The 25,443-nt window shown below is 34.5% G+C and overlaps 5 protein-coding genes across 5 annotated transcripts in view; 2 read left to right on the top strand and 3 right to left on the bottom strand.

The window, feature by feature from the left end:
• The first annotated feature begins 112 nt into the window (after positions 1 to 112).
• On the top strand, positions 113 to 2,165 carry LOC102582696 (40S ribosomal protein S23). The gene is made up of 4 exons (XM_006361716.2): positions 113 to 202; positions 1,419 to 1,574; positions 1,669 to 1,795; positions 1,880 to 2,165. The coding sequence occupies exons 1-4, from the start codon at positions 198 to 200 to the stop codon at positions 2,018 to 2,020; spliced, it is 429 nt and encodes a 142-aa protein (XP_006361778.1). The 5' UTR covers positions 113 to 197; the 3' UTR covers positions 2,021 to 2,165.
• A 994-nt stretch (positions 2,166 to 3,159) lies between these two features.
• Positions 3,160 to 10,391, bottom strand: LOC102582351 (uncharacterized). Its single transcript, XM_006361715.2, has 9 exons — positions 10,066 to 10,391; positions 8,460 to 8,624; positions 8,134 to 8,373; positions 7,954 to 7,988; positions 7,733 to 7,864; positions 7,296 to 7,437; positions 6,507 to 7,156; positions 3,625 to 6,204; positions 3,160 to 3,472 (listed from the first exon to the last, which is right to left on the bottom strand). Exons 1-8 carry the CDS (start codon positions 10,181 to 10,183, stop codon positions 3,652 to 3,654), a joined length of 4,035 nt encoding a protein of 1,344 aa, XP_006361777.1. The 5' UTR covers positions 10,184 to 10,391; the 3' UTR covers positions 3,160 to 3,472; positions 3,625 to 3,651.
• Positions 10,392 to 13,601: 3,210 nt separating this feature from the next.
• On the bottom strand, positions 13,602 to 19,944 carry LOC102582027 (uncharacterized). The gene is made up of 3 exons (XM_015315472.1): positions 19,885 to 19,944; positions 16,894 to 19,220; positions 13,602 to 14,849 (listed from the first exon to the last, which is right to left on the bottom strand). Exon 2 carries the CDS (start codon positions 19,208 to 19,210, stop codon positions 16,895 to 16,897), a length of 2,316 nt encoding a protein of 771 aa, XP_015170958.1. The 5' UTR covers positions 19,211 to 19,220; positions 19,885 to 19,944; the 3' UTR covers positions 13,602 to 14,849; position 16,894.
• On the bottom strand, positions 13,671 to 14,831 carry LOC107063509 (putative F-box protein At1g65770). Its single transcript, XM_015315454.1, has one exon. It carries the CDS (start codon positions 14,829 to 14,831, stop codon positions 13,671 to 13,673), a length of 1,161 nt encoding a protein of 386 aa, XP_015170940.1.
• A 1,738-nt stretch (positions 19,945 to 21,682) lies between the features above and the next one.
• LOC102581695 (probable DNA helicase MCM8) overlaps positions 21,683 to 25,443 on the top strand; it is a 17,217-nt gene continuing 13,456 nt past the window's right edge. Inside the window, exons 1-5 of the mRNA XM_006361713.2 lie at positions 21,683 to 21,944; positions 23,383 to 23,523; positions 23,618 to 23,735; positions 23,826 to 24,048; positions 24,217 to 24,380. Of these exons, the coding sequence (XP_006361775.1) occupies positions 21,759 to 21,944; positions 23,383 to 23,523; positions 23,618 to 23,735; positions 23,826 to 24,048; positions 24,217 to 24,380 (832 nt within the window). The 5' untranslated portion in view covers positions 21,683 to 21,758. The remainder of the gene's footprint in view (positions 21,945 to 23,382; positions 23,524 to 23,617; positions 23,736 to 23,825; positions 24,049 to 24,216; positions 24,381 to 25,443) is intronic.

Genomic DNA, 25,443 nt, shown 5'->3' with positions numbered 1-25,443 from the left:
TACCAATGACCCAATTATTTTCAAATCGACTCTATTGGGCCCAAATATTTGATCCAAGCAAATTTTATAAGCCCAAAGTAGCCCTCTTCGTATAAACATATATAGTCCCAAATTTCTTATAATTAGGGTTTTATTAGGCGGCAGACTCTTCTCCTTCAACCTCTGTAAACCGGAGTAATCATCTTCAATCAGCAATCATGGGGTATGCTTTATTTTTCCTTTGAACAACATATTTTATTGTGAAACATTTTTAAATTCTGCTTTTTTATAAACCAATTTTCTTAGTTCTTGATAATTGTTTGGTCAAGTACTAATGTGATTGTTTATAGTAGTGAAATCTATGGGTTTAAGAACTTTTTTTTTTCATTTGGGTGTGTGGGTTTTATTCGAAAATGGAACCTTTTTGTAGTTAATTATCTTAAAGGTGCCATTTTGATCAATTTGGCTGAGTGTTTGAGGAATTGAGATTATCGGATAGGTGAAAGTAGGAAGTTGTAATTTGTAATGACTGTAAAGAAGTGGACTTGAAAGGGGGGTTTGGTGTTGGGGCAGTGGCAGATCCATGATTTTCATTTTCAAACAAAAATGTAGTGCATAAGATTTGAACTTTGAATCTCTGGATGAATTTTGAACTTCCAAACCATGGAGCAAACTTCTAGTCTTGTTAAGGGGATTCATAATGTGTATATATTGGGGTTGGGTGGATTCATATAGCTGACTCTAACTAATCTGAGATTTAGGTATAGTTAATTCATTGGGACATGGAAAGTTTTATGTATGATGGATTGTGGCTGTTGGGGGTGGCATACCCTGTGGTGGTTTAGTTGAGGTGTGCTCAAATTGTAGATGGTACTACCACTGTTATTTTGAAAAATAAATGAGAGATTTACACACATGGAACTGTGCACGAGCTTGTGGCGGAGTGTATTTAATAGAAGTCCATTGATTTTCTTGTAAGGAAATACCTGATGCTCTCCAGAAGGAGCCAACATAGCTGCTGATGCAGAGTTAGCACTACCCTGCTTCCATCCCCTATCTCACCTTCTTTTCCTTTGTTGACATTGTCGTTTGGTCACTAACGGTCTAATTAGTCATATTATCTTTCTTTGGAGGGTTGGTTTGCTTTCTCATCCAGCTTGAGGTTGGCCAGATGTGCTTTTGCTTTGATTACTCATCCAAAATGGACAGTTCAGATGTCCTTGAACAAAATTAGGAATATCTTATAGAGCCATGAGTTAACTGATAGAGATTCGATGTGCTTCTCGAGTTCTAAGCTTGTGATAATTGTCTATGAACTTTTTTCAATTCTGTTATAGTTCTATACGATTTGTCATCCAAATGATGAGTAACATCTTAGGTGGGAAGCGCGTTAATAGAGTATTTCTTCTAAGTAACTCCTGACATGGTTAAAAATATAGGAAGACACGTGGAATGGGAGCCGGACGCAAGCTGAAGTCCCACCGCAGAAGACAAAGGTGGGCTGACAAGTCCTACAAGAAGTCCCATCTTGGTAACGAATGGAAGAAGCCATTTGCTGGATCTTCCCATGCTAAAGGCATTGTGCTTGAGAAGATGTACGTTCATCTTTACTCTAATTTTTCTGCTTTTGTATCTTAAAAACATCGAAAATTGTATCTAATCTGTGAAGTTGCTATTATGTATTTGCAGAGGTATTGAGGCGAAACAGCCAAATTCTGCTATTCGTAAATGTGCTAGGGTTCAACTCATCAAGAATGGGAAAAAGATTGCTGCTTTTGTCCCTAACGATGGTTGCTTGAACTACATCGAAGAAAATGTGAGTCTTTTGCTCTTTACATGTGTAGAGCGTTTTGCATTTTTCTGGTGTACGTACTGACTTTTTGAGTTCTTGATTTTGCAGGATGAAGTGTTGATTGCTGGATTTGGTCGTAAGGGTCATGCCGTGGGAGATATTCCTGGAGTTCGGTTCAAGGTGGTGAAGGTTTCTGGTGTCTCTCTTCTAGCTCTCTTCAAGGAGAAGAAGGAGAAGCCAAGATCTTAATTTACCTCTTTTTTCGCGAAAATACCCTCAAGCCTGCAATGGACTTTTTAGCTTGTATTCGAGTTATTATTTTGTCAACTACTATTTAATTAGACATTGTACTGGAATTTTGGTTCATTAATTTTGAGTTCGAATGTTACCTTAATGTGCCATCCAACAAAAATTTGGTCTCTTGTTTGTGTTTCCTTCTTGTATGTCTGCTTTGATACATGAATCAGGTAAATTATACAGAAAAAAGTACAACTGCATAGTTTAGGTGTGTAATTGATAATTTCACCATACTTTGGTGTGTTTTTATGTTGTATTCTGAAAAATGTGTTCTTCGAGCCTTCTTTCTCGCTCTCATCTATGATGATTGGTCTCGAATGTGAAACTATTTAACACCAGTAATGTCGTATCAAAGATCCCCTCACGAGATGGGACACAAGAGTAATAGTCAGAAGGTAATTGACGACAAAGCAAGGTCTCAATGTTAAGTACTTGATGTGTTTGATGAGTTGAAAAAAAAAAATATTCTCATTGAATGTTTATAACATACCAAGTAACTTAACTACATGAATCATTTAAAGTTTGATATGATAGGCATGATAAGTGGAAAATAGGAAAAATTACAGAAATTCCACCTTTTAGTTTACTTATTACCATTATCCCTTTTAAGTTTTACAAATTTCCAAAATCCCTCATTTTTGAGCATCAGATTAGTGTATCTCGCGCATCAAATTAATGTGTCGGCGCTTATATTATTGTATCTCGCGCATCAGATTAATATATCATGTATAAAATGTACATCAAATTAGTGTATCATGTATAAAATGTAATGTATCTTACTTAACGATTAATGTATCAGCGCTTATATTATTGCATCCGTTTGAGGAAATTCTATAATTATAAACTTTTAAGAAATAGATTGTAATTTTACCTTAAAAGTATGTGATTTCTGTAATTTGCCCTGTAAAATACTTGCCAGTATTTTTAACACATCAAGCAATTTAACTAGAAGAATCAAAGTTAATGTGCAAGGTGTATCTAACTTGCATGGACTCTTCCATATCGATGCAGCACATGCTGACATTTTTTAAGAGTCCGAGCAACATAGCAAGATATCCTCATGCAACATGATATTTATACAGCAATACATGTAATTCAAAATAGATGCATTTATCAGACATCTCCAATGAGGGTAGGAAAAAATGTACTTACTGATAGAAATTTTCTTGCATCTAGTGAGGTTTTGACTGTGAATCCTACATTGAAAGACATTCAAGGTTTTTACATTCATGTAATACATAAATCAGTACTTGCACAGACATGTTCTCAAAAACCTTGATCTTAGCTCAACACGAAAAGAAAAAAAAAATCATGCATCACTTAAGCCTTCATCATGTGTGCTATACAAACGTGATGCTTTTGCCACCCCCGGAAACTAGCCTTGTTCTTGAAGCTTAACCATATCTGAAGATCAAAGTTTAAGCGCAATTTAGCACATCAATACATCATTATATAAGAAGCAAAAGAGGTTAAAGATTAAGGTTTTCAGAAAAGTTCACTACATTGGGGAGAAAGATCTTTTCATGATAATATTAGGATAGAAACACATCTTTTACCTCGCAATGAAGCATGCTTGGCTATCCTCATAAATTGTTGTTCTCTTTATGATTGATTTGCAAAGAAGGCAAATCTAAATCAGTCTTCCCAACTACATGTTCAGCTCCTTCACAAAAATCAAGACAATCACCGGAAGAATTCTTGACAGCAAAAGGCATCCTTCTAACTGCTATCTCAGGGGTATTTAGTGACAAATAGGCCAATTTGTTCATTAGAGATTCAACCTTATTGCTAAATGGGGACATACTGACTTCTTCTACCAGACTGTTTAGTTGGTCCGCTTGATTTGCGCACACATTTTTCTTTGCATTTGTTTTCTCAGGAGTATTCAAATCATCCTTGACATCTACTCTACCTTCATCACCCCTGAAAGTTGAGTCAGATTCTCTCTCAACATGATCAATCTTGGTATGTTTGAGGTCACCATTTACATCATCCTCCAGGTTCATCTCATTCATCTGGCGAGGCATGTCCAAATTATAACCATTTACAGCATCCTCCAGGTTCATCTCATTCGTCTGGCTAGGCACGTCCAAATTATAATTAACATTGCACTGAACACCTACTCCATCTTCATCCTCTGTTTGACAGAGTCTAATGTTTTCAGTAATAGAAACCTCAACAGCCTTGATGTCAATCTTCTCAATAGTATCCAAGTTCATTTCATGCTCCATAACACCTTGTTTTTGACCCTTAGTTGCAGCCAAACCAGCAAGGATATCATTGTTCAAAACACTATGATTTTCACTCTCAATTGCAACCAAACCATCACCTGGAACATCTTCAACTGTATCAGGTCCTTCAGCCACAAAGTCCTTATTGTTCAAAGTACTTGCTACTCTTTGGCTTTCGCTCTTAATGATAACTGTATCATTGTTCAAACTGACTTGGTTTTCACTCTTCATTACAACAAAACCATCACCTGCAACATGTTCAACTGTGTCGGGCTCATCAGCCACAACTTCCTCTATTCTTTGGTGTTCACTCATAATCACATCTGTATCATTATTCACAATGACTTGATTTTCACTCTTAATTGCAAATAAACCATCACCTGCGACGTGTTCAACTGTGTCAGGTTCATCAGCCACAACTTCCTCTATTCTTTGGTGTTCACTGTTAATCACATTTGTATCATTGTTCACAGTGACTTCATTTTCGGTCTTAATTGCAACCAAACCATCACATGCAACGTGTTCAACTGTGTCAGGTTCATCGGCCACAACTTCCTCGTGAATATCATTGTTAACAATGACTTGCTGTTCACTCTTAATTGCAACCAAACCGTCATCTGCAACATGTTCAACTGTATCAGGTCCTTCAGCCACAACTTCCTCATTGTTCAATATAGCCGCAACCAAACTAGCATCTGCAACATGCTCAACTGTATCAGATCCTTTGGCTACAACTTCCTCATTGTTCAATATAGCTGCAACCAAACTAGCATCTGCAACATGCTCAACTGTATCAGATCCTTTGGCTACAACTTCCTCATTTTTCAATATAGCTGCAACCAAACTAGCATCTGCAACATGGTCAACTGTATCAGATCCTTTGGCTACAACTTCCTCATTTTTCAATATAGCTGCAACCAAACTAGCATCTGCAACATGGTCAACTGTATCAGATCCTTTGGCTACAACTTCCTCATTTTTCAATATAGCTGCAACCAAACTAGCATCTGCAACATGGTCAACTGTATCAGATCCTTTGGCTACAACTTCCTCATTTTTCAATATAGCTGCAACCAAACTAGCATCTGCAACATGGTCAACTGTATCAGATCCTTTGGCTACAACTTCCTCATTTTTCAATATAGCTGCAACCAAACTAGCATCTGCAACATGGTCAACTGTATCAGGTCCTTCGGCCACAACTTCCTCATTGTTCAATATACTTGCTATTCCTTGGTTTTCACTCATACTTGAAATCAAACTAGCATCTGCAACATGTTCAACTGTATCAGGTCCTTCAGCCATATCTTCCTCATTGTTCAAAGCACTTGCTATGCCTTGGTTTTCACCCTGAGTTGCAACCCAACCAGCACTTCGGATGTGTTCAAATGGATCAGGTTCTTCAGCCAGAACATCCATATTTTTCGAAGTATTTGCTCCACTTATTGCATGTTGAACTTCAAGAGATAACTCAGGAATAAGAGTAATATCACTTGGACCACCAATGTGATTATCTGAAACATTTGACTTGTCTGAAGAAGATACAGGAGAGCGGTGTTTCAGAGTTTCAGGCCTTTTATTTGCCCTAAGAGGAACTCTTACACTCTTAGCTTTCGTGTTTGAGTTTCCTTTTGGGCTACAGACGATAGTTTCAGTTTTGGGCACTGGACTAGCTGAACTGGATTGAGTGCCAGAGTGATTATCTGAAATATTTGACTTGTCTGAAGAAGATAAAGGAGAGAGGTGTTTCAGAGTTTCAGGCTTTCTGTTTGCCCTAAGTGGAACTTTTACACTCTTAGCTTTAGTGTTTGAGTTTACTTTTGGGCTACAGATGGTAGCTTCAGTCTTGTACAGTGCAGTAGACGAATTGGAATGAGTACCATTAGGAGTCCGGACTGCCTTCACCTGCTTAACAATGAGTTTTAACATTAAAATTTGGAAGCACACTGATTCAAGAATTACAAAGATTATTACAAGTAACGTAAGATACTTTCATGAAGCTGACAGAAAATGGCCTTGACTAAATGAAAGTCCTCCACTTGGTAATCATTTTTTCCAGACAAAAAAATCAGCAGACTTAAATACACCTATTTTCTTTCCACTTGGTAATGATCTTATCATCATAATACTAGATGCTGTCATCACATAAATCATTTCTAATGCAAGGACATGAAAATAGATACTTATGAAAAGAACACTAAACTGACCCCATCAAAGTAACCCATCTTCGGGGATGGCATGCGCAATCCTGTTGGTTTCATCATGGAGGCTGGACGAGAAACTGAGCCTGCTTGCTTTAAACTCTCTCTAGGTAAAGTTGTTCCCCTAATTTCGGGCTTATCTGACTTCTGATCACTTAAATGATTGTTTATATCCAAAGTTGAGGTGTCACTATCAAAAGATCTGCAGGAGCTGGTGTCAAAGCTAGTCCTTAACTTGCTTGACCTTTGGATCGCAGAAGATGATGATGATACAGAAGACCACTCACTAATAGAACTAGCAGGCGATATATTTGCGTTGATCTTAGAAGACATCAGATAAGCTGAGACAGCAGAATTCCCAGATGGTAGTTTACTCTTCACCGCGGCTTTTGAAGGGGTTTTGAGTTTTGCACTTGCAGAAGGTTGAGCAATAGGTTTGCTATCAACCTTTCTCCTCGCTACAGGAATTGAAGACTTAGCTGTCTTGTCAGATGAAGTACTTCCAGAACTATCACTTGAAGATCTTGTTGCATGCATTTTCATTGCAGGTGAAGATCCCACAGAAGATGGCTTCATCGACGTAGTAGGTTTGGGCATCACCCTACTAGTTTTATTTAAGGCAGATGCTTTTGGTGTCTGAGCCCCTCTAACAGAAGCTGCAATTTCCCATTAAACTATCTAGGTCAGAAAAAATGTTTAAGAAAGTGTTACAAACCATAAATGATTGAAGACAGCTATTACTCATCCTTTACTCAGAAATTAATCCAAAATTTCACAAAGTCTTTTACCACTTACCTGTACTGATTTCCATGCTGTCATTATCTGTTTTGACTCGTGTGATATCCAAAGAAGCCCTTTTGGATGCAGAAACAGGTTGCAACTTTGTGTTAACTTTTGGAGGCTTTAACGATGCTCCACTTGTCGTTCTACTGATAGACTTCATTAAACAACAGAAAGCAATGTCAGTAAAATATCAGAAGTCCCAATTCTTTTGCTAATCAATCAATACTTTAAAATCCTACAGCTAGCAGACTCAAAAAAAGGGAAAATTGAAGATGAATGATGATATTTTCTTTAAATATAAGGAATTTCTTTTAATTGGCTATAGAAAAGAAAATATGGGAAAAACAGTATTTCTAAACCTAAGGGAAAATATGAAATTATGATGACACTGTAAGAAATATTGTTTGAGCTGGCTAATAGAAATGAAACTTCAAAGACAAATTACATGCCTGTGTGACTTGTGCCTTATCCTGGTTCAACCCTTTACCCAATCTTTGTGTTCCTGTAATTTGCTTTGGCTGACTTTTTGGTATCCCAGCTTGTGCTCCAATGATTCTTTTTGGAGAAATTTTTGGCTTCATCTGACATTAGGGAATATAGACAATAATTGTTAAGAAATATAGAAAAGTAACTAAATTTTCAGATGTCATCTCTACAAAATTAAACTTACCCTATCTTTTGAAGCAAGATCCACTTTCTTTGCAGCTGTAAAAAAGATTAATATTAGATTGGAATAACGTGCGAGAAATATGCATACCTTTATGATGATTGAAACTTCAACTCAAAAGAAATCTGACCCTATAGGAAGTAACCCTTCTCCCACTCCCACTCTCAAATACTATTAACTTACAAGAATTAGCTCCATTATCGGTCTTTGCAGATAAATCCCCACTAGTTGGAATGGCCACCTTCTGGATTGAGGCTCTTATATCTCCAAATAACTCCGATTCAATATGTTCTAGTGTCAAATTATCACTTTCCAACGTGGAGATTGAATCAAGTGATTGTCGCACATCCTCCTCAATCATAGGTAAAGTTTGTTTATCACCTCCCTTAATCATGCAGGACAACTCATCGGCATCAAGCACACCTGAATATGTTGTCAGTAAACTTGAGTTTGCAGTACAAGATTAGATAAATAAATCCCCCTTAATACGAACTATAAACAAAAGCTACCTGCATCTGTAAAGAAAGCACTATCCCAAGCTAAACTTTTGCGTAAATTGACCTTTCCTTTTCTTCTGGCCTTCTCAGGTTCCTTTGACTCATGCAGCTGAGGGAACTGCTCGTCATGGTTACCTTTACCAGCCATGTCCATTTCCTCTTGAATATTAATAGCTCCTGAAAACACCAAGATTCTAGCCTCAGTCTGATTTGCTAAACAGCACAAAACGAAAATAATTCACACACAATGTACAATTTCGTGTATGCAGATGTGACTTAGTACCACTATCTGAACACAGATGAAAAAAGAAACGAATTGAAGCAGCATAAGCAAAATAAAAAGTTTTTAACTCTAATAATTGTCATAAAAACCAAGGAGGAGAGTAAAAAAGGTCCACCCTTTGAGGCTTTATCGAGAAGTTTAGCAACTCTAAATCTCCATCAGGAAGCAACAACGCTAGCTATTCTTTAAGTTCTTTCAGTTACAGAATTCCACATACTAGAAAAGATCCAAATAAAGTTGAACAAAGTAACATCGCGCAGGCATAATTATAGCAGGGTCAGGATATTCCCATCCTTAGTATCGGATGTAAGGGCTTCCCCTCATCCAGCTCTCTACAGGGTAATCTCCACTAGCTGCTTCATAAAAGGTCAGCATCCTTTTTCATTTATGAGTTAAATGAGCTGGTTAGGTCCATTCCCACATTAAGTGATTATAATTCAGAGACATACCAAATACAAAAAAGAAATAACACTCCATGAGCTCTTTAGCTCATGGGCCATCAATCAAATAGGATTAACAGATTACTTCTTTTCCAACAAAACTACTATCAAAAGGCTCAAAAAAGCATGTCTAAATCCCTCTTAAGTACTTCTCAGCCCCCAGCACGGGCTCAAAAGTTTAAGGAATAAACATGCATGAAGCCCAAATTAATAAACTCCAAGAAAATGTATATCAACCTCAAGCTACTTAGTCACTTTTTTCTATCAGCTGATTTGTTCCTTCAAGACATTTGAGGTGGGATGGATCAACCTGGAAACTCCTGATATTCCACACATTAATTCAAATGAAATCACATTAAACAGCCAAAGGGTGCGAGAAAACTCAATTTATTCCAGATCTTCACATACCCAGTGTAATCCCACAAGTAGTGTCAGGGGAAGGTAGAGTGTACACATACTTTACCCCTACCTAGAGAGGTTATACCCTCAAAGAAAACTACTCTTTTTATTCAATAGTTCAAACACTAATCAAAGAATCAAAAACTATAAATAAAGTACACAAAATCCACAACTGAAGAATTGAATTCATTAAAAACCCAAAAGGGTACAAGCTAATTTCCCTTCTTTTTCCAGATCTTGTCAGAAAGACTATCTTTTTCTCTAATCCCACAGTTTCAAATCTATCCAAAACAGCTTCTATATCACCCAAATTAGGGTAAAATCTGCATACACACTAACCTCTTCATACCTCACTAGTACAATTACACTAGCTATATCATCGTTGCTGTAATTTCAAGACTAAACAAAGAAAAAAAAACAGGTTTGTAAACAAAACTAACAACTAAAATCAACAATCACCCAAAAAAAATAATTAAAAAAATGGAATGGCAAGAACCTGAAGATGGGTATTCTTCAAGACCCCAAGAAGGGAGAGGAGAAGATGAATTTCCGATAAGATTGTCATTTTCCGATGAGAAATCAATGAGACTAAACTCATTCACTTCAAGATCCATTTTTTTCACTCTTTTCAATGAACCCCAACAGTACAAATCCAAGCTAAAATTTGATTTTGAATCTGAATTTGATTTCAAAATTGAATGGATCTTTGATGATAATAAGAGAAAAAGGATAAAGGGGTTTCTGAGAAAGAAAAAAATAAGTGCGATGATAGAAATGGGAGCGCTAGAGCCAAAGAGGGAATATATTTTTTTGAATTGCTAACGAAGCAGTTTTTCAAAGAATTGGGGGAAATGAAAAATGAAATTTAATATTTTCACTAGCCGTTTGGACTTTGGACCTATGTAAATGTTATTACTACCATAACATCTCCGTTTCGTTTTAATTTGTCTGACCTAATTTTTTTTTGTATGTAGCGATTCTTTAATTTTAACTTTCTATATGAGATGTTTAAGATTACGAAATTAAATGGCATTTGTTGTATCAGTGATATTCTATTTTCTTAAATTTTGTGTCAAATTAAAATAAGTCAAATAAATTGAAACAAAAATAATACATTTTGAAATATTGAGTTGGTCATGTGGACAATTGAAGTAAAAAAAATTGATAAAATAATTATTATTTTATTTTTATTAAAAGTGAAAAGAAGAAAGGGGAGATAGTTTGATGTACTAAGCTTCATGTAATCACGTTGGATTAAGAAAAAGATCATACCTCAAAAAGGGTATGATGTATGGTTGATTCTAGGACTCGAATTATTTTATTCAAACTAATATTTTGGATCGATAGACCTCATTTTTCACTATAATTATCTTAAACTCAATTTTTTATTTCACCTATCTACCTTTTATCGTTTGCAACTGTAGGCTGATGTTACTCATGTTTAATAATTATATAATTGAAACAAACTTACAACACCAAAAATGGCAAAGATATAATTTCATATCATATGTTGAATTTGTGAGATAATTTCAGGAAAAATTAAATTTAAAAAAATTCGTGAGATAATATGTGATAAAATCAAATGAGCTCGAGTTAACAAATTCAGCTTGGCTAATTAATTAACGAAGTCTATTCATGCTAATATCTTTTATTTCTTCCTCGTTTTCTTTTAATTTTTAAAACAAGTTTTTTATAGTCACACAGAAGTATTATGATAGATTTGCAATATCGATTTTGAAAGTGTGTTGAAAGCATCATTTTAGTTTACAAGATGTCATTTATGCATGTGCACTCACTGACCCGACTAATTCAAATTTGCAAGGCCTCGCGGAGTGTCCTTAAAGGAGGAAGGCTATATGTTAGTTCGAAGTCAAGACCTTCTGTTTAAGAGCGGGTGATGTTGTCCAGTAGCCTTCTAGTAAAACAAAATTTACAATTAGAACTAATTGAGCAACTTCCTCGATCTACCTGAATCACCTATGATCGTCATGTTTCCCAAGTTCAAATGTGAGACTTCTGTTTAAGGCAAGGCCGTCTTAATCCCTAGGTCACTAAAGCCATCGCTTGGGGCTTCATATTTTTTTTAAAAGTTACTTATACATATTATTTAAAAATATATATATATGTACTATGATTGTTATGATTTCTACTGAGAAAATTGCATATAAAATGAATATAAAATCTAAATTTCGTAAAAAACAATTTGATGAAAAAATCGATAACCAAATCACAAAGTCCCTTGAAATTAGAGTTGATTACTTTATATATATAGTAGATCAAGCTATTTTTTTCACTTCAAAATAGATTTGAACCAATGTTTTTGGTTTCTCAGTGGTAAATTGAGATCACTAGATGATGAGAATTTAAAAAAAAACATAGTCTTTAACCTTGAACTTTTTTGACACATAATAGTTATTATGCTATTAGATTTATTTTTTGAATTAAAAATGTTAAGAGGAATAATACAAGTAGAAAATAATGATTTAATGAAATACTCAATCAAATAAAAGACATGATTCTTTTCCAAATACACATATTGCTTATTGAATAATGTTAATAGTTCCTCTAACCATTGCCTCATCCGAAAGAATGAAAAAACTACAGAATATGGCAAACATACCTATATATTCAAGAAAAATAGCTACATTTTATTTTTTTCATAATATATGGATATAACTACACAATAAATAGCAAAGTTAATTATATGCAAATAAATATTTTTTTTATATACATTTAATATAAATATATACAAAATAGGAAAGTTATTATTGAATGCCTAATAATTATTGCAGGCACGTTTTACGTGATCTTTTCCCAATGTTTACCATCATCAACTTTTTCTCTTTCATGCCTAATTAATTTGGCTTACAGTATTTTAATAAAGGGAAAAAGGTCAAAAATGCCCTTCTTCCATCTATTGGATCAAAAATGCCCTTAGAGTTAAATTTAAGCCTAAAATTACCTTTCCTTTAACAGAAGCTGATGTGGCAAATACATATTTTTTAATTAAATATATGAAATTATTTTATTGGTCCACATATAATTAGATTTCATTCCCAATCATACCCATCAATCCAAACCCATTTCTAAAAGACCCAACTCTTTCTACCTTAATCTTCATCTTCATCTTCCTTCTATAAAATTATTTGGAGGATTAATAAAATACTAATAAATTCTTTCGGTATTCTTGGATCTTTGAAAAAAGGTCTCTCTGGAAAAAAAATTAATTTACCTACTAATTTTGTGGTAGTGAAGATAAGTGCAATTTAATTTGTACACCAAAACGTATCAAAAGAATGAATGATTTACTGAGATGGGAACAAAAAAATCCTTCATTCAATCTCCCATGGAAGCAAGACACGATTCTACTTTTCATCGAATCGAGCCATGTTTATTACATTTCAAGAAAACTAGAGCCTCTAACAATAGAGGAGGAGTTCAATCTCCAATTAGCTCATGAAAGACTTCGAAATTTTTTGAGAAATGCTTGGAACATCATGTTCTTTTACTGATTGTTTTGATATTATTTTATTAATCCTCCAAATAATTTTGTAGAAGAAAGATGAAGAAAGTGGGAGAAATGGGTTTGGGTTAATGGGTATGAATGATTGTGAATGAAAGTGGGTCTAATTATATGTGGACCAATAAAATAATTCCACATATTTAATTAAAAATATATATTTGCCACATCAGCTTCTGTTAAAGGTAAGAGTAATATTAGGCTTTAAATTTAACTCTAAGGGCATTTTTTATCCAAATAGATGGATGGAAGGGCATTTTTTATCCAATAGATGGAAGAAGGGCATTTTTGAGCAATTTCCAATACCTTAAGGGCATTTTTGACCCTCTTCCCTTTAATTAATGAGTAAGTGAATTTCTTTCTGGGCAATTAAGAATTGTTGATAGGCTTCATTTTTGTATGCATATTCTTTGTATCTTATTTAATCGTAAAGGTACACAATGCTTTGCGCGGTGATGGCGAATACTGTAGGCAGTAACTGATGAGTAATGTACCAAAAATACTAAATTTCCTGACTAGCTGAAAGTAGTTTCGCTTGTTTCACAAATTGGACCAGTATAGAACACCATAACTCCTCATGATCATAATGATGGTATAACCCAAGTTGGCGGACAAGGACGACTTAGTGATAATTCAGGATAAAAAGATTCAATACTTCCATCTTCAAGATTGTAAGCCCCTGTGTCTGTTCCACCGCCACATTCCAAAAAGTAGTTCTCTTCAAACCAATCGTCAGTAAAATATATATGATTAGGCTTAACTCCGGTAAATTTAGGGGAATCAATGGAAGTTGCTCCATTGAGACCCAAAAAAATAGTTGAATCTCCCAAGTCGTTAATCTCTTTCAACTTACCTTCTATTGCATCTAATTCATATACTTCACATTTAAAAGTGTCCAGGCCATCTTCAATATTTGGACGCTTTCTACCAAATCGGACAACAAGTAATAGTGCATCATTTACCTCAACAAGATAGTATTGAACATCACCTTGTGAAAACAAGTCCCGATTATCGTTAAGATAAATCAAGCGCGATTCTACGCGTGGTTCAGGACCGTCTTGAACATCAATGATACCTATTTCAGCGCTCCAAGAAACAAGATAGAATCTGCTCTTGTAGTAAATCATATTGGAGACTCCACCGATTCTATAAACAATTTCAAATTCAGTCCAATTAATATCTCCAGGTCGCCAAAAAGCCAAATGATTAACATCTGTGTTATATGCAATGACGAGTACATAATCTGATGTAAACGATGGATTGGCAGATAAAATAGCGTTTCTGATGTAACGATATTCCTTTTCTTCTTCTTCTTCCTCCTCCTCCTCTTCTTCTAAACCTAGAAAACCACTTAAGGCAAATTGATTTGGAAGTTGAATTTGGGTACGTGAGAAAGGATTCAACAAACTGACCTCTTTTCCGTCTAATGATTGGGTGAGAAGCCATCCCATCTGATCAGACGGGAAACATTCTCGGCCTTTAGCCTCAGGGAGGTACAATCTACGCGAAACTTTACCTTTGGAAAGAGAGTAAAATTCTCGATAATCGTCATCTTTATCAGGGAGCATTAGTAAAGGAAGTTGGGGATAAAGCATATCAAAATTGTCCTTAGTAGAAGCAGTTCGCCATGAGGTACAAACACCACTGAAAGCAATGAAATCTTCCATCACTTTAACATGCTTTGCAATCAGAACAAGGAGATCATGAGGCAATCCTGCCCAGTCCTCTGCCGCCGCTGCCATAGCTGTATAATGAGAATTCTAGGGCAAATAGCAAGGATTGTAAGAGTTGCAGCAATTTGAGGGCTTTTTATAATAACAATTTGATGGCTTTCCTATATTAACAAGGATTTGGAATAGGCAAGCCCAATATATTTTACTTTACCTTTTTTAAAATAAAATAAAAAATTGGAACCACTAAAATATAGTTACCTAGGATTGACATCCAAAAATATTTAGCAAATTTTAAGGGTGCGCAAAAATTGGATCGAAAAAAAAATGTTATTGATTTGTTATTGAATTATTGTTTTAATGATTTTATAAAAAGAATTATAGCATACTACTAGTTACTACATTTGCCGTATAGGCTATAGTTTTTAATGCACATTATTATTTTAGTTATTTTATTTATGTTATATTATTATAGTTCTTTTCATGTTAATTATTACTGTTGTTTTTATTTTATGAGCATGGGTAAAATTACATTATTGTCATGTTGCGCCAAGTTAGAGAAGTTATATATTGTTTATGAGCATCTTCTTATTGGTTAAATTGAATATTGAATCGTTAAAGACTAAAAATCGATAAAAATATCTTGTTAGTTCGTTTATTGATTTAACATATTTAAAAATTAAAAACTGATAAATCAAACCGATAATACATAAAATCCGTTTATTAATTTAACATATTTAAAAATTGAAAATTGATAAATCAAATCGATAATACATAAAATCGAACGACCGATGCATACCCCTTAAAAGTAAGTGACAGTTAAAATGCTTTATTTTTGCAACAACATTAATATATATATTAGATGAATTCGAGTGAACATAACAATGCAAACAAATATATATACAAATGTGTTGGGTAAATATGTAATCAAGCAAATAAATGTAAATATTATACTGTTTGTTCCTCGAGAAGAATATTACGAAGACATATTTGTCAAATTAATAGACAAAAATTGAGGAACAGACAGGAATATACAATACCCAACATAAATTGATAAATTGCTCAAAAATATGACCTAAAAACAATTGACACAAAGTAGTCAGATTGATACAGTGATAAAGTATACATTGCAAATCGATTTTTTTCAATCTCAACCAACTCAAATCTCCTCTAAATAATCTCAAATTTTAGATATTATCTCCTCTCAATATTTCAAATCTTTCGAAATATTATTCACTCAAACCGAATATTTCAAACCTTACAGTACATTGATTTTAAGATTTGAGCTTGAACACGAAAGAAGAAGAAGGTAACCAACGAAGACATAAGGAAGAAGAGAGAAGAAGCCATTAATGGCTGAAAGGAAAAGATCAAAGAAGGTAAAGAAAGCTTAATAGTTTGGACATGGTTTTAAATTAATAATTTTATCATAATTAGAAATTAGGTTAATTTAAAGTTGATATTTTGAAAAGCAATATGTATTTCTTTTAGTTGTAATTTCCCCCCATGAACATGAAAACTATTAAAATTCCCTCATCTCTTAAATATAATCTGGGCCAAATGAGATAATAGCAAGTCATAGATAAGGTATATGCATATTCTAAGACACCACATTAAGAAATTACATATCTCACGGATGCATGTCAGCTTCTCCAAAAATAGTGTATTTTTGAAGAATCCGACAGAGATGCAACATCAAAAGTGAACGAGTCCCCGCAACTTAGATTTTCAGTAGCAAAGACCAAGTAATTCAATAGTATCACACCCTTTACTACAAAAGCAAGTAACAACCAACAGAGGACAATCAATTGTAAGTGCATCTTACCTTTATTAATATGAAGAAATTCGAACTGTAAACACCAATTCATCAAGTATACTGTAACGACTAGATGCCAAAATATTTTATATTTCCGGGTAAACGAATATATAGACACAAAATTCTTAGTTGAACACAAATAAATGGGATATTTCCCAGTCTATTTTTCTACTATCTAAAACATTTCTAAGTAGACAAAACAGTCAGCAGTTAATTTCAGCTATGTGCAACAAAATTCATATTAACATAGCTAACAAGTTAACTATTTAATCCGACGGGGAAAATCCAGCAAATTAGGTAATGAAGAATTCATCTTACTTCAGTTTTGAACGCCCTTCACTGCTACTGATGCTGCATACTTCCTTTTACGTTTTGAGGTACAAGATGCTTTGCGTGGTGATGGTGAATACTGTAGGCGGTAACTGATGAGTGATGGACCAAAAATACTGAATTTCCCTGACTTGCTAAAAGCAGTTTCAGCATCGGCACGCCTCTTGAAAACAACTCTTACTTGCTTTCTCTTGTGAATAAGCTTGGTCTCAGATTCACAAAGTGGACCATACTGACTAAATATTATGTTTAGATCTGCTATGGGAGGAACTGATTCTAAATCTGAAAACTTAAGAATCAGCGTGGTTGGGGAGTATTCGGAACTTCCATCCACAAGATCAGATAGATTTTCTCTTTCTGAATTCTCAACCAACGGGCCTACTTCTTGTTTATAGTCCAAGATCGGACTCAGGCCAGGAGAAGTCTCCCATCTAGCATTAGGAAAATCCTCCTCGTTTTGGACCTCTGGTTCAAATAACACCTGATCTTCGGGGTTGCATTGAATAATCCTATCAGTCCAATACGAATCCTCAATACCTTCTATCGACAAAGTTTCAGCAGATGCTGAGTTGGATGAATTTTGTCCTATATGCTTTTCTGTCGGCTTTGAGTGGTCTGCTGACACAGTAGTTTCCGAGCAAGTTAAATTCCTATAATCACAGAACAAACTAGCTTGTGACAGCAAAATACTACTCGCATTCATGGGATCCCTGGCTGCCGAATAGAGCTTTGAGAGCATTTCTGTTGGAGAAGGGAATTCTTTTGGAATCAACTGTTCTCCTTCAGATTTCACGAGACCAAGTACTGAATCTCCAAAACCAATATTTATCGAGTTCTCATTATGCTCGCTCGTTCTTCGGGAGTTTCTGTCAATAGACTTGAGATTTCGCCTTGCAGCTTTATGAGATGGTAAAGACATCTTGTTACCACTGGTTGGTGACAATTCTTTTTTCCTTCTTTTTGCCTTTGAATTGCTAGGCATATATTCAAATGTTAAATGTCTCTTCTCAGAAGACACAGACTTCCTCTCTCGCCCAGCTATCCCTCTAGATTTCTTCTGATCATTTGATATACGTGAACTGCTCCCATACACCAACACGGACATTGATTTTACTTTTTTACCAGGGTGCTCAGCAATCCCCGAGCAACGAGGACGCTTTGTTGAGGAAGTACCTTGGACATTAGAATTTTCCTCCGACGCCACATCACTAGCATCTTTCTTCCCAAGCAGTGGTTCAACATCATTATCATTCTCAAACAAATCGCTAAATTCTTCTATTACTGGGTGCTCATTATAACCATTCCAGCGATTAAAGGCCGCCAATTGAGCTTTTGCCAACATAAAAGACAATCTGTCAAGCCGGGAATGTGGAGCTGCTGCTACTGACTTGAGTGTTCTAACAAGTTCGGTAGGGTTAAATGGGGTTTGATCTGAAAAGTTGTCACCTCCAATTCTCATGTTTGATTCCGACTGGATACCAGCCTCTGCAACAATCTGAGATTTCATTTTTGCTCGGGTTTCCTCCGGCAAACATGGGCAGGCGAGTCCCAACTCAACCTGTCTAGAGACTTCATCTAGAGCACAGTTCACTGCATGAGAAAAGTGTTCTGAGTTGCTCTGTTTCTCCATTCGAGAGAAGTACATCTTAAATGGCTTAATGCTAGATGCTTCATTCCATGCAAATGTCTGGTCACCAAAATACGCTATAAGATAGCAATTCTTTTTAAAGTATTTCATTGCGCTGTTTGATGCAGCAGAAGGGTCCAATATCTGCCCAGGCCACCAAGGATGACTCCTCACCTTACCCCATACTAAATCGGACACGTAAAACTTCCCTTCCTCTTCCATTCGGTGCTTAACCCCTCGTCTTTCTGGAACGATAGCATCAGGCCCAACATCCATACCATCATTAATGTTGACTGTTCTACCATCAGGAACAGATCCATTTGTCCCACCTGATACCTCTTGCATGTTGTCGGCTCCTTCTACTACATTCCCCCTTCGTGCAAGATGTGAAAATCCCGTCAAATCAACCACAAGCTCACCATCAAGCCGACCATACCCTGCAAACCCCATTTCACCTTCGAGATCACATGGACCCAAATCAATCTCCACACCTAAACCTTCCATTTGCACTCTTAAACCCTTAACAACGTCATTACCTTCTCCAAAAACCCTAACCCCATCATCAATAACCGATTCACAAACTAAATCCAGATTATTTCGATTTTCCATTAGGGTTTCATTTCCTGATTGATCATCAACACTAACAACTCTGCAGTTTTGATCCGAATTCACCGACATTGCAGAAATCCTGACATAACATATACATCATCAAAATAATGATGTAAGCACATGAATCAACAGCTATTTCAACATAGAACACATAATTTCACACATTTTGATCCGAATTCACCGACATTGCAGAAATCCTGACATAACATATACATCATCAAAAAAACACTGTAAGCACATGAATCAACAGCTATTTCAACACAGAACACATAATTTCACATGATCCAAATTCACCGACATTGCAGAAATCCTAACAAATAGAAAACACATACATATTCAAAAAACGCTGTAAGCACATGAATCAACAGCTATTTCAACATAGAACACATAATTTCACACATACATAAAAAAAAACGCTGTAATCACATGAATCAGCAGTTATTTCAATATAGAACACATAAATTATACACATACATCAGGAAATTTTTTTAAAAAAAAAACAAACAAACGGTAAGCACATGAATCGGCAGCAATTTCAACATAAAACACATAATTATACACATAAATCATTAAAAAAAAACGCCGTAAGCACATGAATCAGCAGCTATTTCAATATAGAACACATAATTACACAAATAAAAATCGAAAAAAAAAATTAAAAACTGTAATCACATGAATCGATAACAATTTAAAATCAAATTGAACACATGCAGGGAAGATGGCTAGTATGAAAAATGTTTTACCTCTGACCATTGATTTCTCCTCGAGAGAGAGATTTCCAGAAAAAAATATAAGTGTGAAGGTATAAAGGACTGTTTGTTAAGAGTTTGAAGAATCGCTGAAGCGACACGTGTCGTTACGGCGTCGTTTTTGTATAGACATGCAAAAAGGCATGGACTTTTTGTTTCGTATATATTTTTATTTTAGTAAAAGAAAATTATGAGGAGAGCAAGATTAAATTTAGACTTAAGTATTAATTAGGCTTTGTACAGTAAAACCTCTCTAAATTAATATAAGCGAAATTATGAAATATTATTATTTTATAGAGGTATTATTTAGTAATTGATAAATTAATATTTATTAATTTAAAGAGTGTTTCAACACCAAAAAATTGTTTAGGAATAAAATCTCGAAGAATTTGAAAGAACCCACTTTTGTAGAGGTATTATTTAATCGATAAATTAATATTTATTAATTTAAAGAGTGTTTCAACACCAAAAAATTGTTTAGGAATAAAATCTCGAAGAATTTGAAAGAACCCACTTGTGAAGACGTCATTCATAAACTTGAAGTCATGATTAATAATCTCAATTAGCGCAATAAAATGAATGTTAATAACATATTGGATGGGTGAAAATGATACATGTTCAGAGATCCAGAGCGTAGAACAAATTGTGGATATCATTGGAAAAACAATGTTGATAAAGTTGAAGATGATACAATACATTTGGAAATCAGTTACACATAAAGCACTTGCATCTAGAACTCTTCACAATTTTATGGTGCAATTAGAAAAGACAACACTGAAACTTTTGGATGCAATAAGAAAAGTTAGAGATGAGCTCCAACTAATTTAAATTTTAATAAAAAACAGAACATAATAGAATTATATTTCACAAAATTTTCTTAGATATATTTATACTTTCAAAGAATTATTAATTTATAATATTAATGAGACCATGTATTTATATAGGGGTTTTATGAAAATATATTATTTTATTATCTTATCGAAATGAGTGATTTTTTCCATTGACCCAAGTCGGGACCGGAAGAAATTATTATCTTATAGAGATTATTAATTAACCGAATATTAATTTAATGAGGTTTTATTGTATATTTAAAGCTTAATAATGGTATTGTTTTACGTGTGAATATGAGACGTATTTCCTTTTTACGAGACGACTTACTTACCGTCTTTGATATAATATGAAAAAAATACTTACTTATCTAAAAAAAAATGTTTAGTGGTATCAAGCTACTGCTAGCTTTAGCGCTAGGCTTGAAAATGATTAGTGTCGGATCAGAAATTGTTGTTAGTGCATTTCAATTGGGAAAAAAAATCATGATCACAGAAAAAAATAAATCACGTGATAATGATATCATATTCATTAAGTAAATCTTATTATATCGAAATAATATTGATCCAAAATATATTGGAAATAGTAATTCGAGAATATTTTTAGACGTGATTGAATGTACTATCTTAGGTACAAATCTAATCGAGTCAATGCTTTTACGAATTGAATTTCGATTAATCCAATTACTAGGCTCAAATTTCATCCCATACATGATACACATCCCCTCTATTTTTATTTGTTTTAAAGGAAAGAATTCAGATCTCTTCTTATTTATTTGTTAGTATTTTCTTTGTTCACTTTTACTAATTTATTATATTAAAAATAAATATATTTATTAATAAAAATATTAAATATATATAATTTATTAGACATTAAGTGTGTGTATATATAATCAATTAATTTAAACTATTTTTAATAGCACAAACTATATTTTATCCTTTTTCATTTCTATATTGCCCCGTGTGTTCTTCTCCCGCCAAAACTATCGTGAACCATTTTTTCCCTCTCGGAGAGCTTTGTACGGTCCAATCGCCACCGCTATGACCGGAGAAATGGCGGTGAACGGGAAGATTCAACAGAAACTGAAGACGCCTATCGGTCTCGGTAAAGCACTGTCGATTTATTTCCCCGGTATCGATTTCCATGTCGGTGACCCACAATTCCTACTCGCCTCTGAGCTTGTTCGCTTCTTCTCTGCTCCTTCCGGTGAACAATTCGTTTCTCAGGTTAGCTCTCGAAGACACGCTATGATTACTTACTTTGGAGAGTTGAGTGATTTATGGTCGAAATCACATCTAAAAGTATCTTGTGTAAGTTGTGTGAGTTTCCTATATGAAATATCACATGTCCAGGTAGGAAAAAGCAACAATTGATAGTTAAGATTTGTTTTGATAAATAGTTGGTTATAATTGGCATAGTGAACTCAAACACCAGGAATGAAACTCAAAAAAGATCTGGATACTTTAGGTGTGTTTTTGAGTTGTTTTGTTACAAACAATTGTGAAATGGCTGGCTGAATTTACTAGGAAATTAAGATGGATTGACTGTTGTACTCCATACACCGAGTATTTGCTTTTTGTGTAGTGTTTTTGAGTTGTTTTGTTTCAAACAATTGTGAACTGTTTTCTGCATTTGATGTTTTCATATGGTGAACTTGGATGATTGTAATCTGTATCTGCTACTGTGAATAAGGCGAAGTTCATACTAGTAGCAAAGGAAATTGCTGATTTACTGATTTTTTCCATTTAATATTTCTTCTTCTAAACTTTTTTTAGTTGCCGGATAACCATAACTAATAGGAACTGAAAATGAAGGTCAAAGACTGATGTTGAATTATTAAGTATGCTTTTGGCCATAATTTCCAAATAATTTTCATTTTATTTGGAATTGATGGAGTTGGAGTTGAAAATGGAATTGTGCTTGGTTATACGTTTTGCGAAGAATATTTTGAATATTGTTCATATTTCAACTTAAATACAACTTCGAAAGTGAAAATTGAATCGGAAAGCAGGTTATAAGTTGTTTGCCAAATTTAAAATACACCAAACAATAGTTTTCAAATAAAGTGAATAATTTTTATGGAGAGACGGGTCCTAAGTCTAGGTGAATAGAGGTGGATCCACTTTTTTTTTAAATTTATGGGTTCCTACAACGATTTCAAATTAATTATAATAATAACTGGATTCACAGTCATAGTACTTACAGATTTTTAGTAGATTTCTTATTGCTTATACAAGGTCAAGGCAAAAACTATTGGTTCTTGTGAAACCTTCCATTGTACTCTAAAACCACCATCGTAGGTGAAGGATGATGATGCCACATATTGCTTGTCATGTACTTTCAAAGTCCAAAAAGTTTGTGAACAAAGGACTCTTTTGCTATTTCAGAAAGTTGGTCTTCCTCTAATCTCTTATTTCTTCTTGTGGAGGGTTTTATTATACTGTTTGATGTTTCTTGTCTAAAGTATTCGAATGGAGAACGTTATCCACTGGAGTCTATATCTGACAATTATGGCATAGTACAGTACTAATAGTAAAGGAAATGGCTGATTTGCTGATATTATTGTAATATTTTAGTGTTCAAGCATGATTCAATTGCTGGAAAATTATAATTCTTAGAGTTGTAAGTTACAGATTAAAGAATGATACTGAATTATTAATCTAGGTGAAGGAGGTTGACGGCACGTTCTTATTGCCACTGGACTTTCAGCAATTCCAAAAACTTTGTGAGCTCCAAGAATTTTATACAATTTTAGAGAGTAAATCTAAAGATGCTCTGTTGTGTATGAGTGCTGCGTTACACAAGGTAGTACATTTACAGTTATGAAATTCAGTTTTTCCACATATTTATATTATTTTATCTTAATTGTATCGTTACGTTATGTCCCTGCTGCTTGCAGATTTACTTTATGAAATTGGGGGATGAAAGTTTTGATGATTTTGTGAAGATAAATATACGTCTCCACAACTATCCTCAATCAATGATTGCATTGAAGAACCTAAAAGCTGCTTATATTGGTAAAATGATATTCAACTTTACATTTGCTCTTTATCGATCAATTAGCTTAATGCTGCTTAGATTCTTAATATGTTTTTTTCACATGATAGATAGGCTTGTCTCTGTACGTGGTACAGTGGTAAAAGTCAGCACAGTCAAGCCTCTGGTGATGCAAATGTGTTTTGCATGTACTAAGTGCGGAACCAGTATTACTCGTGACTTTCCAGATGGAAAATTTTCACCTCCACCAGTATGTGAATTGCATGGTTGTAAATGTAGGACTTTTAATCCCATAAGGTCTACAGCTCGAATTATAGACTTTCAGAAAATAAGGTAAATTCCTCTTCCTTTGATGTCTGTAGACTGTACTTCAACATCTTTTTATATCATAGTTTTTGGGTAAAATATGTTACTAAATATTTCATTTCTATTATTCTATTCTTCTTCTTAACTCTCTGTTTTATTGTTCATTTCTTATGTAAGTTAACTATGCTCTCGTAGAATTCAGGAGCTGCTGAAATCTGAACATCATGAAGAGGGACGAGTACCTCGAACTGTTGAATGTGAACTAACTGAAGATCTTGTGGATGCATGCATCCCTGGGGATATTGTGACTGTCACTGGTATTATTAGGGTGATTAACAATTACATGGATATTGGAGGAGGTAAATGATTATATAGAGAACGCGACATAGATGTGTTTGGATAGCATGAATGTCTTTCCTCCACCTATAAAAAACAAATTAATATACTTATCCTGTTCTTGTGAGCTTATTAATATTTTGAACAAATAATCTGAATGTTTTTCTCTAACAACAGTTTCATACTTATGAGTATAGATTGCAGCATCTTACGAGCAAAATTTTCGATCCTCCTAATTTTTTCCTTCCATTCCATCTCTTGCTCGAGATGAGGATACATATATATGCTATATATGTCATGCGTGTGTGTGTATATGTAGAGAGAAGTGAGTACATCCCTGATATAGATCTTGAGAAATGAATGCAGACTTTGTTTAAGAGCCATAAATGTAAGTTTGTTTCTGTCTTAGCGCAGCAAAAAGTGTGTTACGCCGGATTTTCTCCATTAAATTAGATTATATATGTGAACACCAAATATAGCCTTCTTTTATCGGACTGTAACATATGGTTCCCTGTTTAAATTAAATATATAAGGGAGAAATTTAAGAGAAAGTTGATGAAGTGTGCTGACCGTTGTTTTTCATGCATGGGTCCTTAACTTCATTTAAAAATATAAAATTTTGAGTCACGTGCTTCAGACTAAAGCTTCTGACTGATATGAAATAAGCATCATATTCAATTATAGGCCTTAAAGCTGATGTAGACTAGTAATATCATCAACGACGGTGAATCTTGTATCTTGTTCTTACTATTGTTTGAAGTCTTTAAACATTTTAACAGCCTTGAGTCAAGTCAAAATTGGTCCAGACGGTCAGGTTGATCGACTTAAGGCTCACCTTGTTGCCAAAGGGTATACTCAGATATTTGGGCTAGATTATAGTGACACTTTCGCTCCTGTGGCTAAAATAGCATCTGTTCGTCTTTTTCTATCTATGGCTGCCGTTCGTCATTGGCCTCTTCATCAGTTGGACATTAAGAATGCTTTTCTGCATGGTGATCTTGAGGAAGAAGTCTATATGGAGCAACCACCTGGTTTTGTTGCTCAGGGGGAGTCTAGTAGCCTTGTATGTCGATTGCGTAGGTCACT

Source organism: Solanum tuberosum, unplaced genomic scaffold (genome assembly GCF_000226075.1).
Source record: "Solanum tuberosum cultivar DM 1-3 516 R44 unplaced genomic scaffold, SolTub_3.0 scf00371, whole genome shotgun sequence".
Taxonomy (NCBI): domain Eukaryota; kingdom Viridiplantae; phylum Streptophyta; class Magnoliopsida; order Solanales; family Solanaceae; genus Solanum; species Solanum tuberosum.
The sequence above is the reverse complement of the archived record's forward strand: the minus strand, read 5'-3'. Positions and strand labels throughout refer to the sequence as shown.

Excerpts from the sequence above, each read along its gene's own strand:
- LOC102582696 (XM_006361716.2), top strand. Across the intron at positions 1,575-1,668 it reads GGCATTGTGCTTGAGAAGAT|AGGTATTGAGGCGAAACAGC; the intron begins GTACGTTCATCT and ends ATGTATTTGCAG. Across the intron at positions 1,796-1,879 it reads TGAACTACATCGAAGAAAAT|GATGAAGTGTTGATTGCTGG; the intron begins GTGAGTCTTTTG and ends TTGATTTTGCAG.
- LOC102582027 (XM_015315472.1), bottom strand. The coding sequence starts at position 19,210 with ATGTCGGTGAATTCGGATCAAAACTGCAGAGTTGTTAGTGTTGATGAT.
- LOC102582351 (XM_006361715.2), bottom strand. The coding sequence starts at position 10,183 with ATGGATCTTGAAGTGAATGAGTTTAGTCTCATTGATTTCTCATCGGAA. Across the intron at positions 7,157-7,295 it reads CAGCATGGAAATCAGTACAG|CTTCTGTTAGAGGGGCTCAG; the intron begins GTAAGTGGTAAA and ends GGGAAATTGCAG. Across the intron at positions 6,205-6,506 it reads AGATGGGTTACTTTGATGGG|GTGAAGGCAGTCCGGACTCC; the intron begins GTCAGTTTAGTG and ends ATTGTTAAGCAG.
- LOC107063509 (XM_015315454.1), bottom strand. The coding sequence starts at position 14,831 with ATGGCAGCGGCGGCAGAGGACTGGGCAGGATTGCCTCATGATCTCCTT.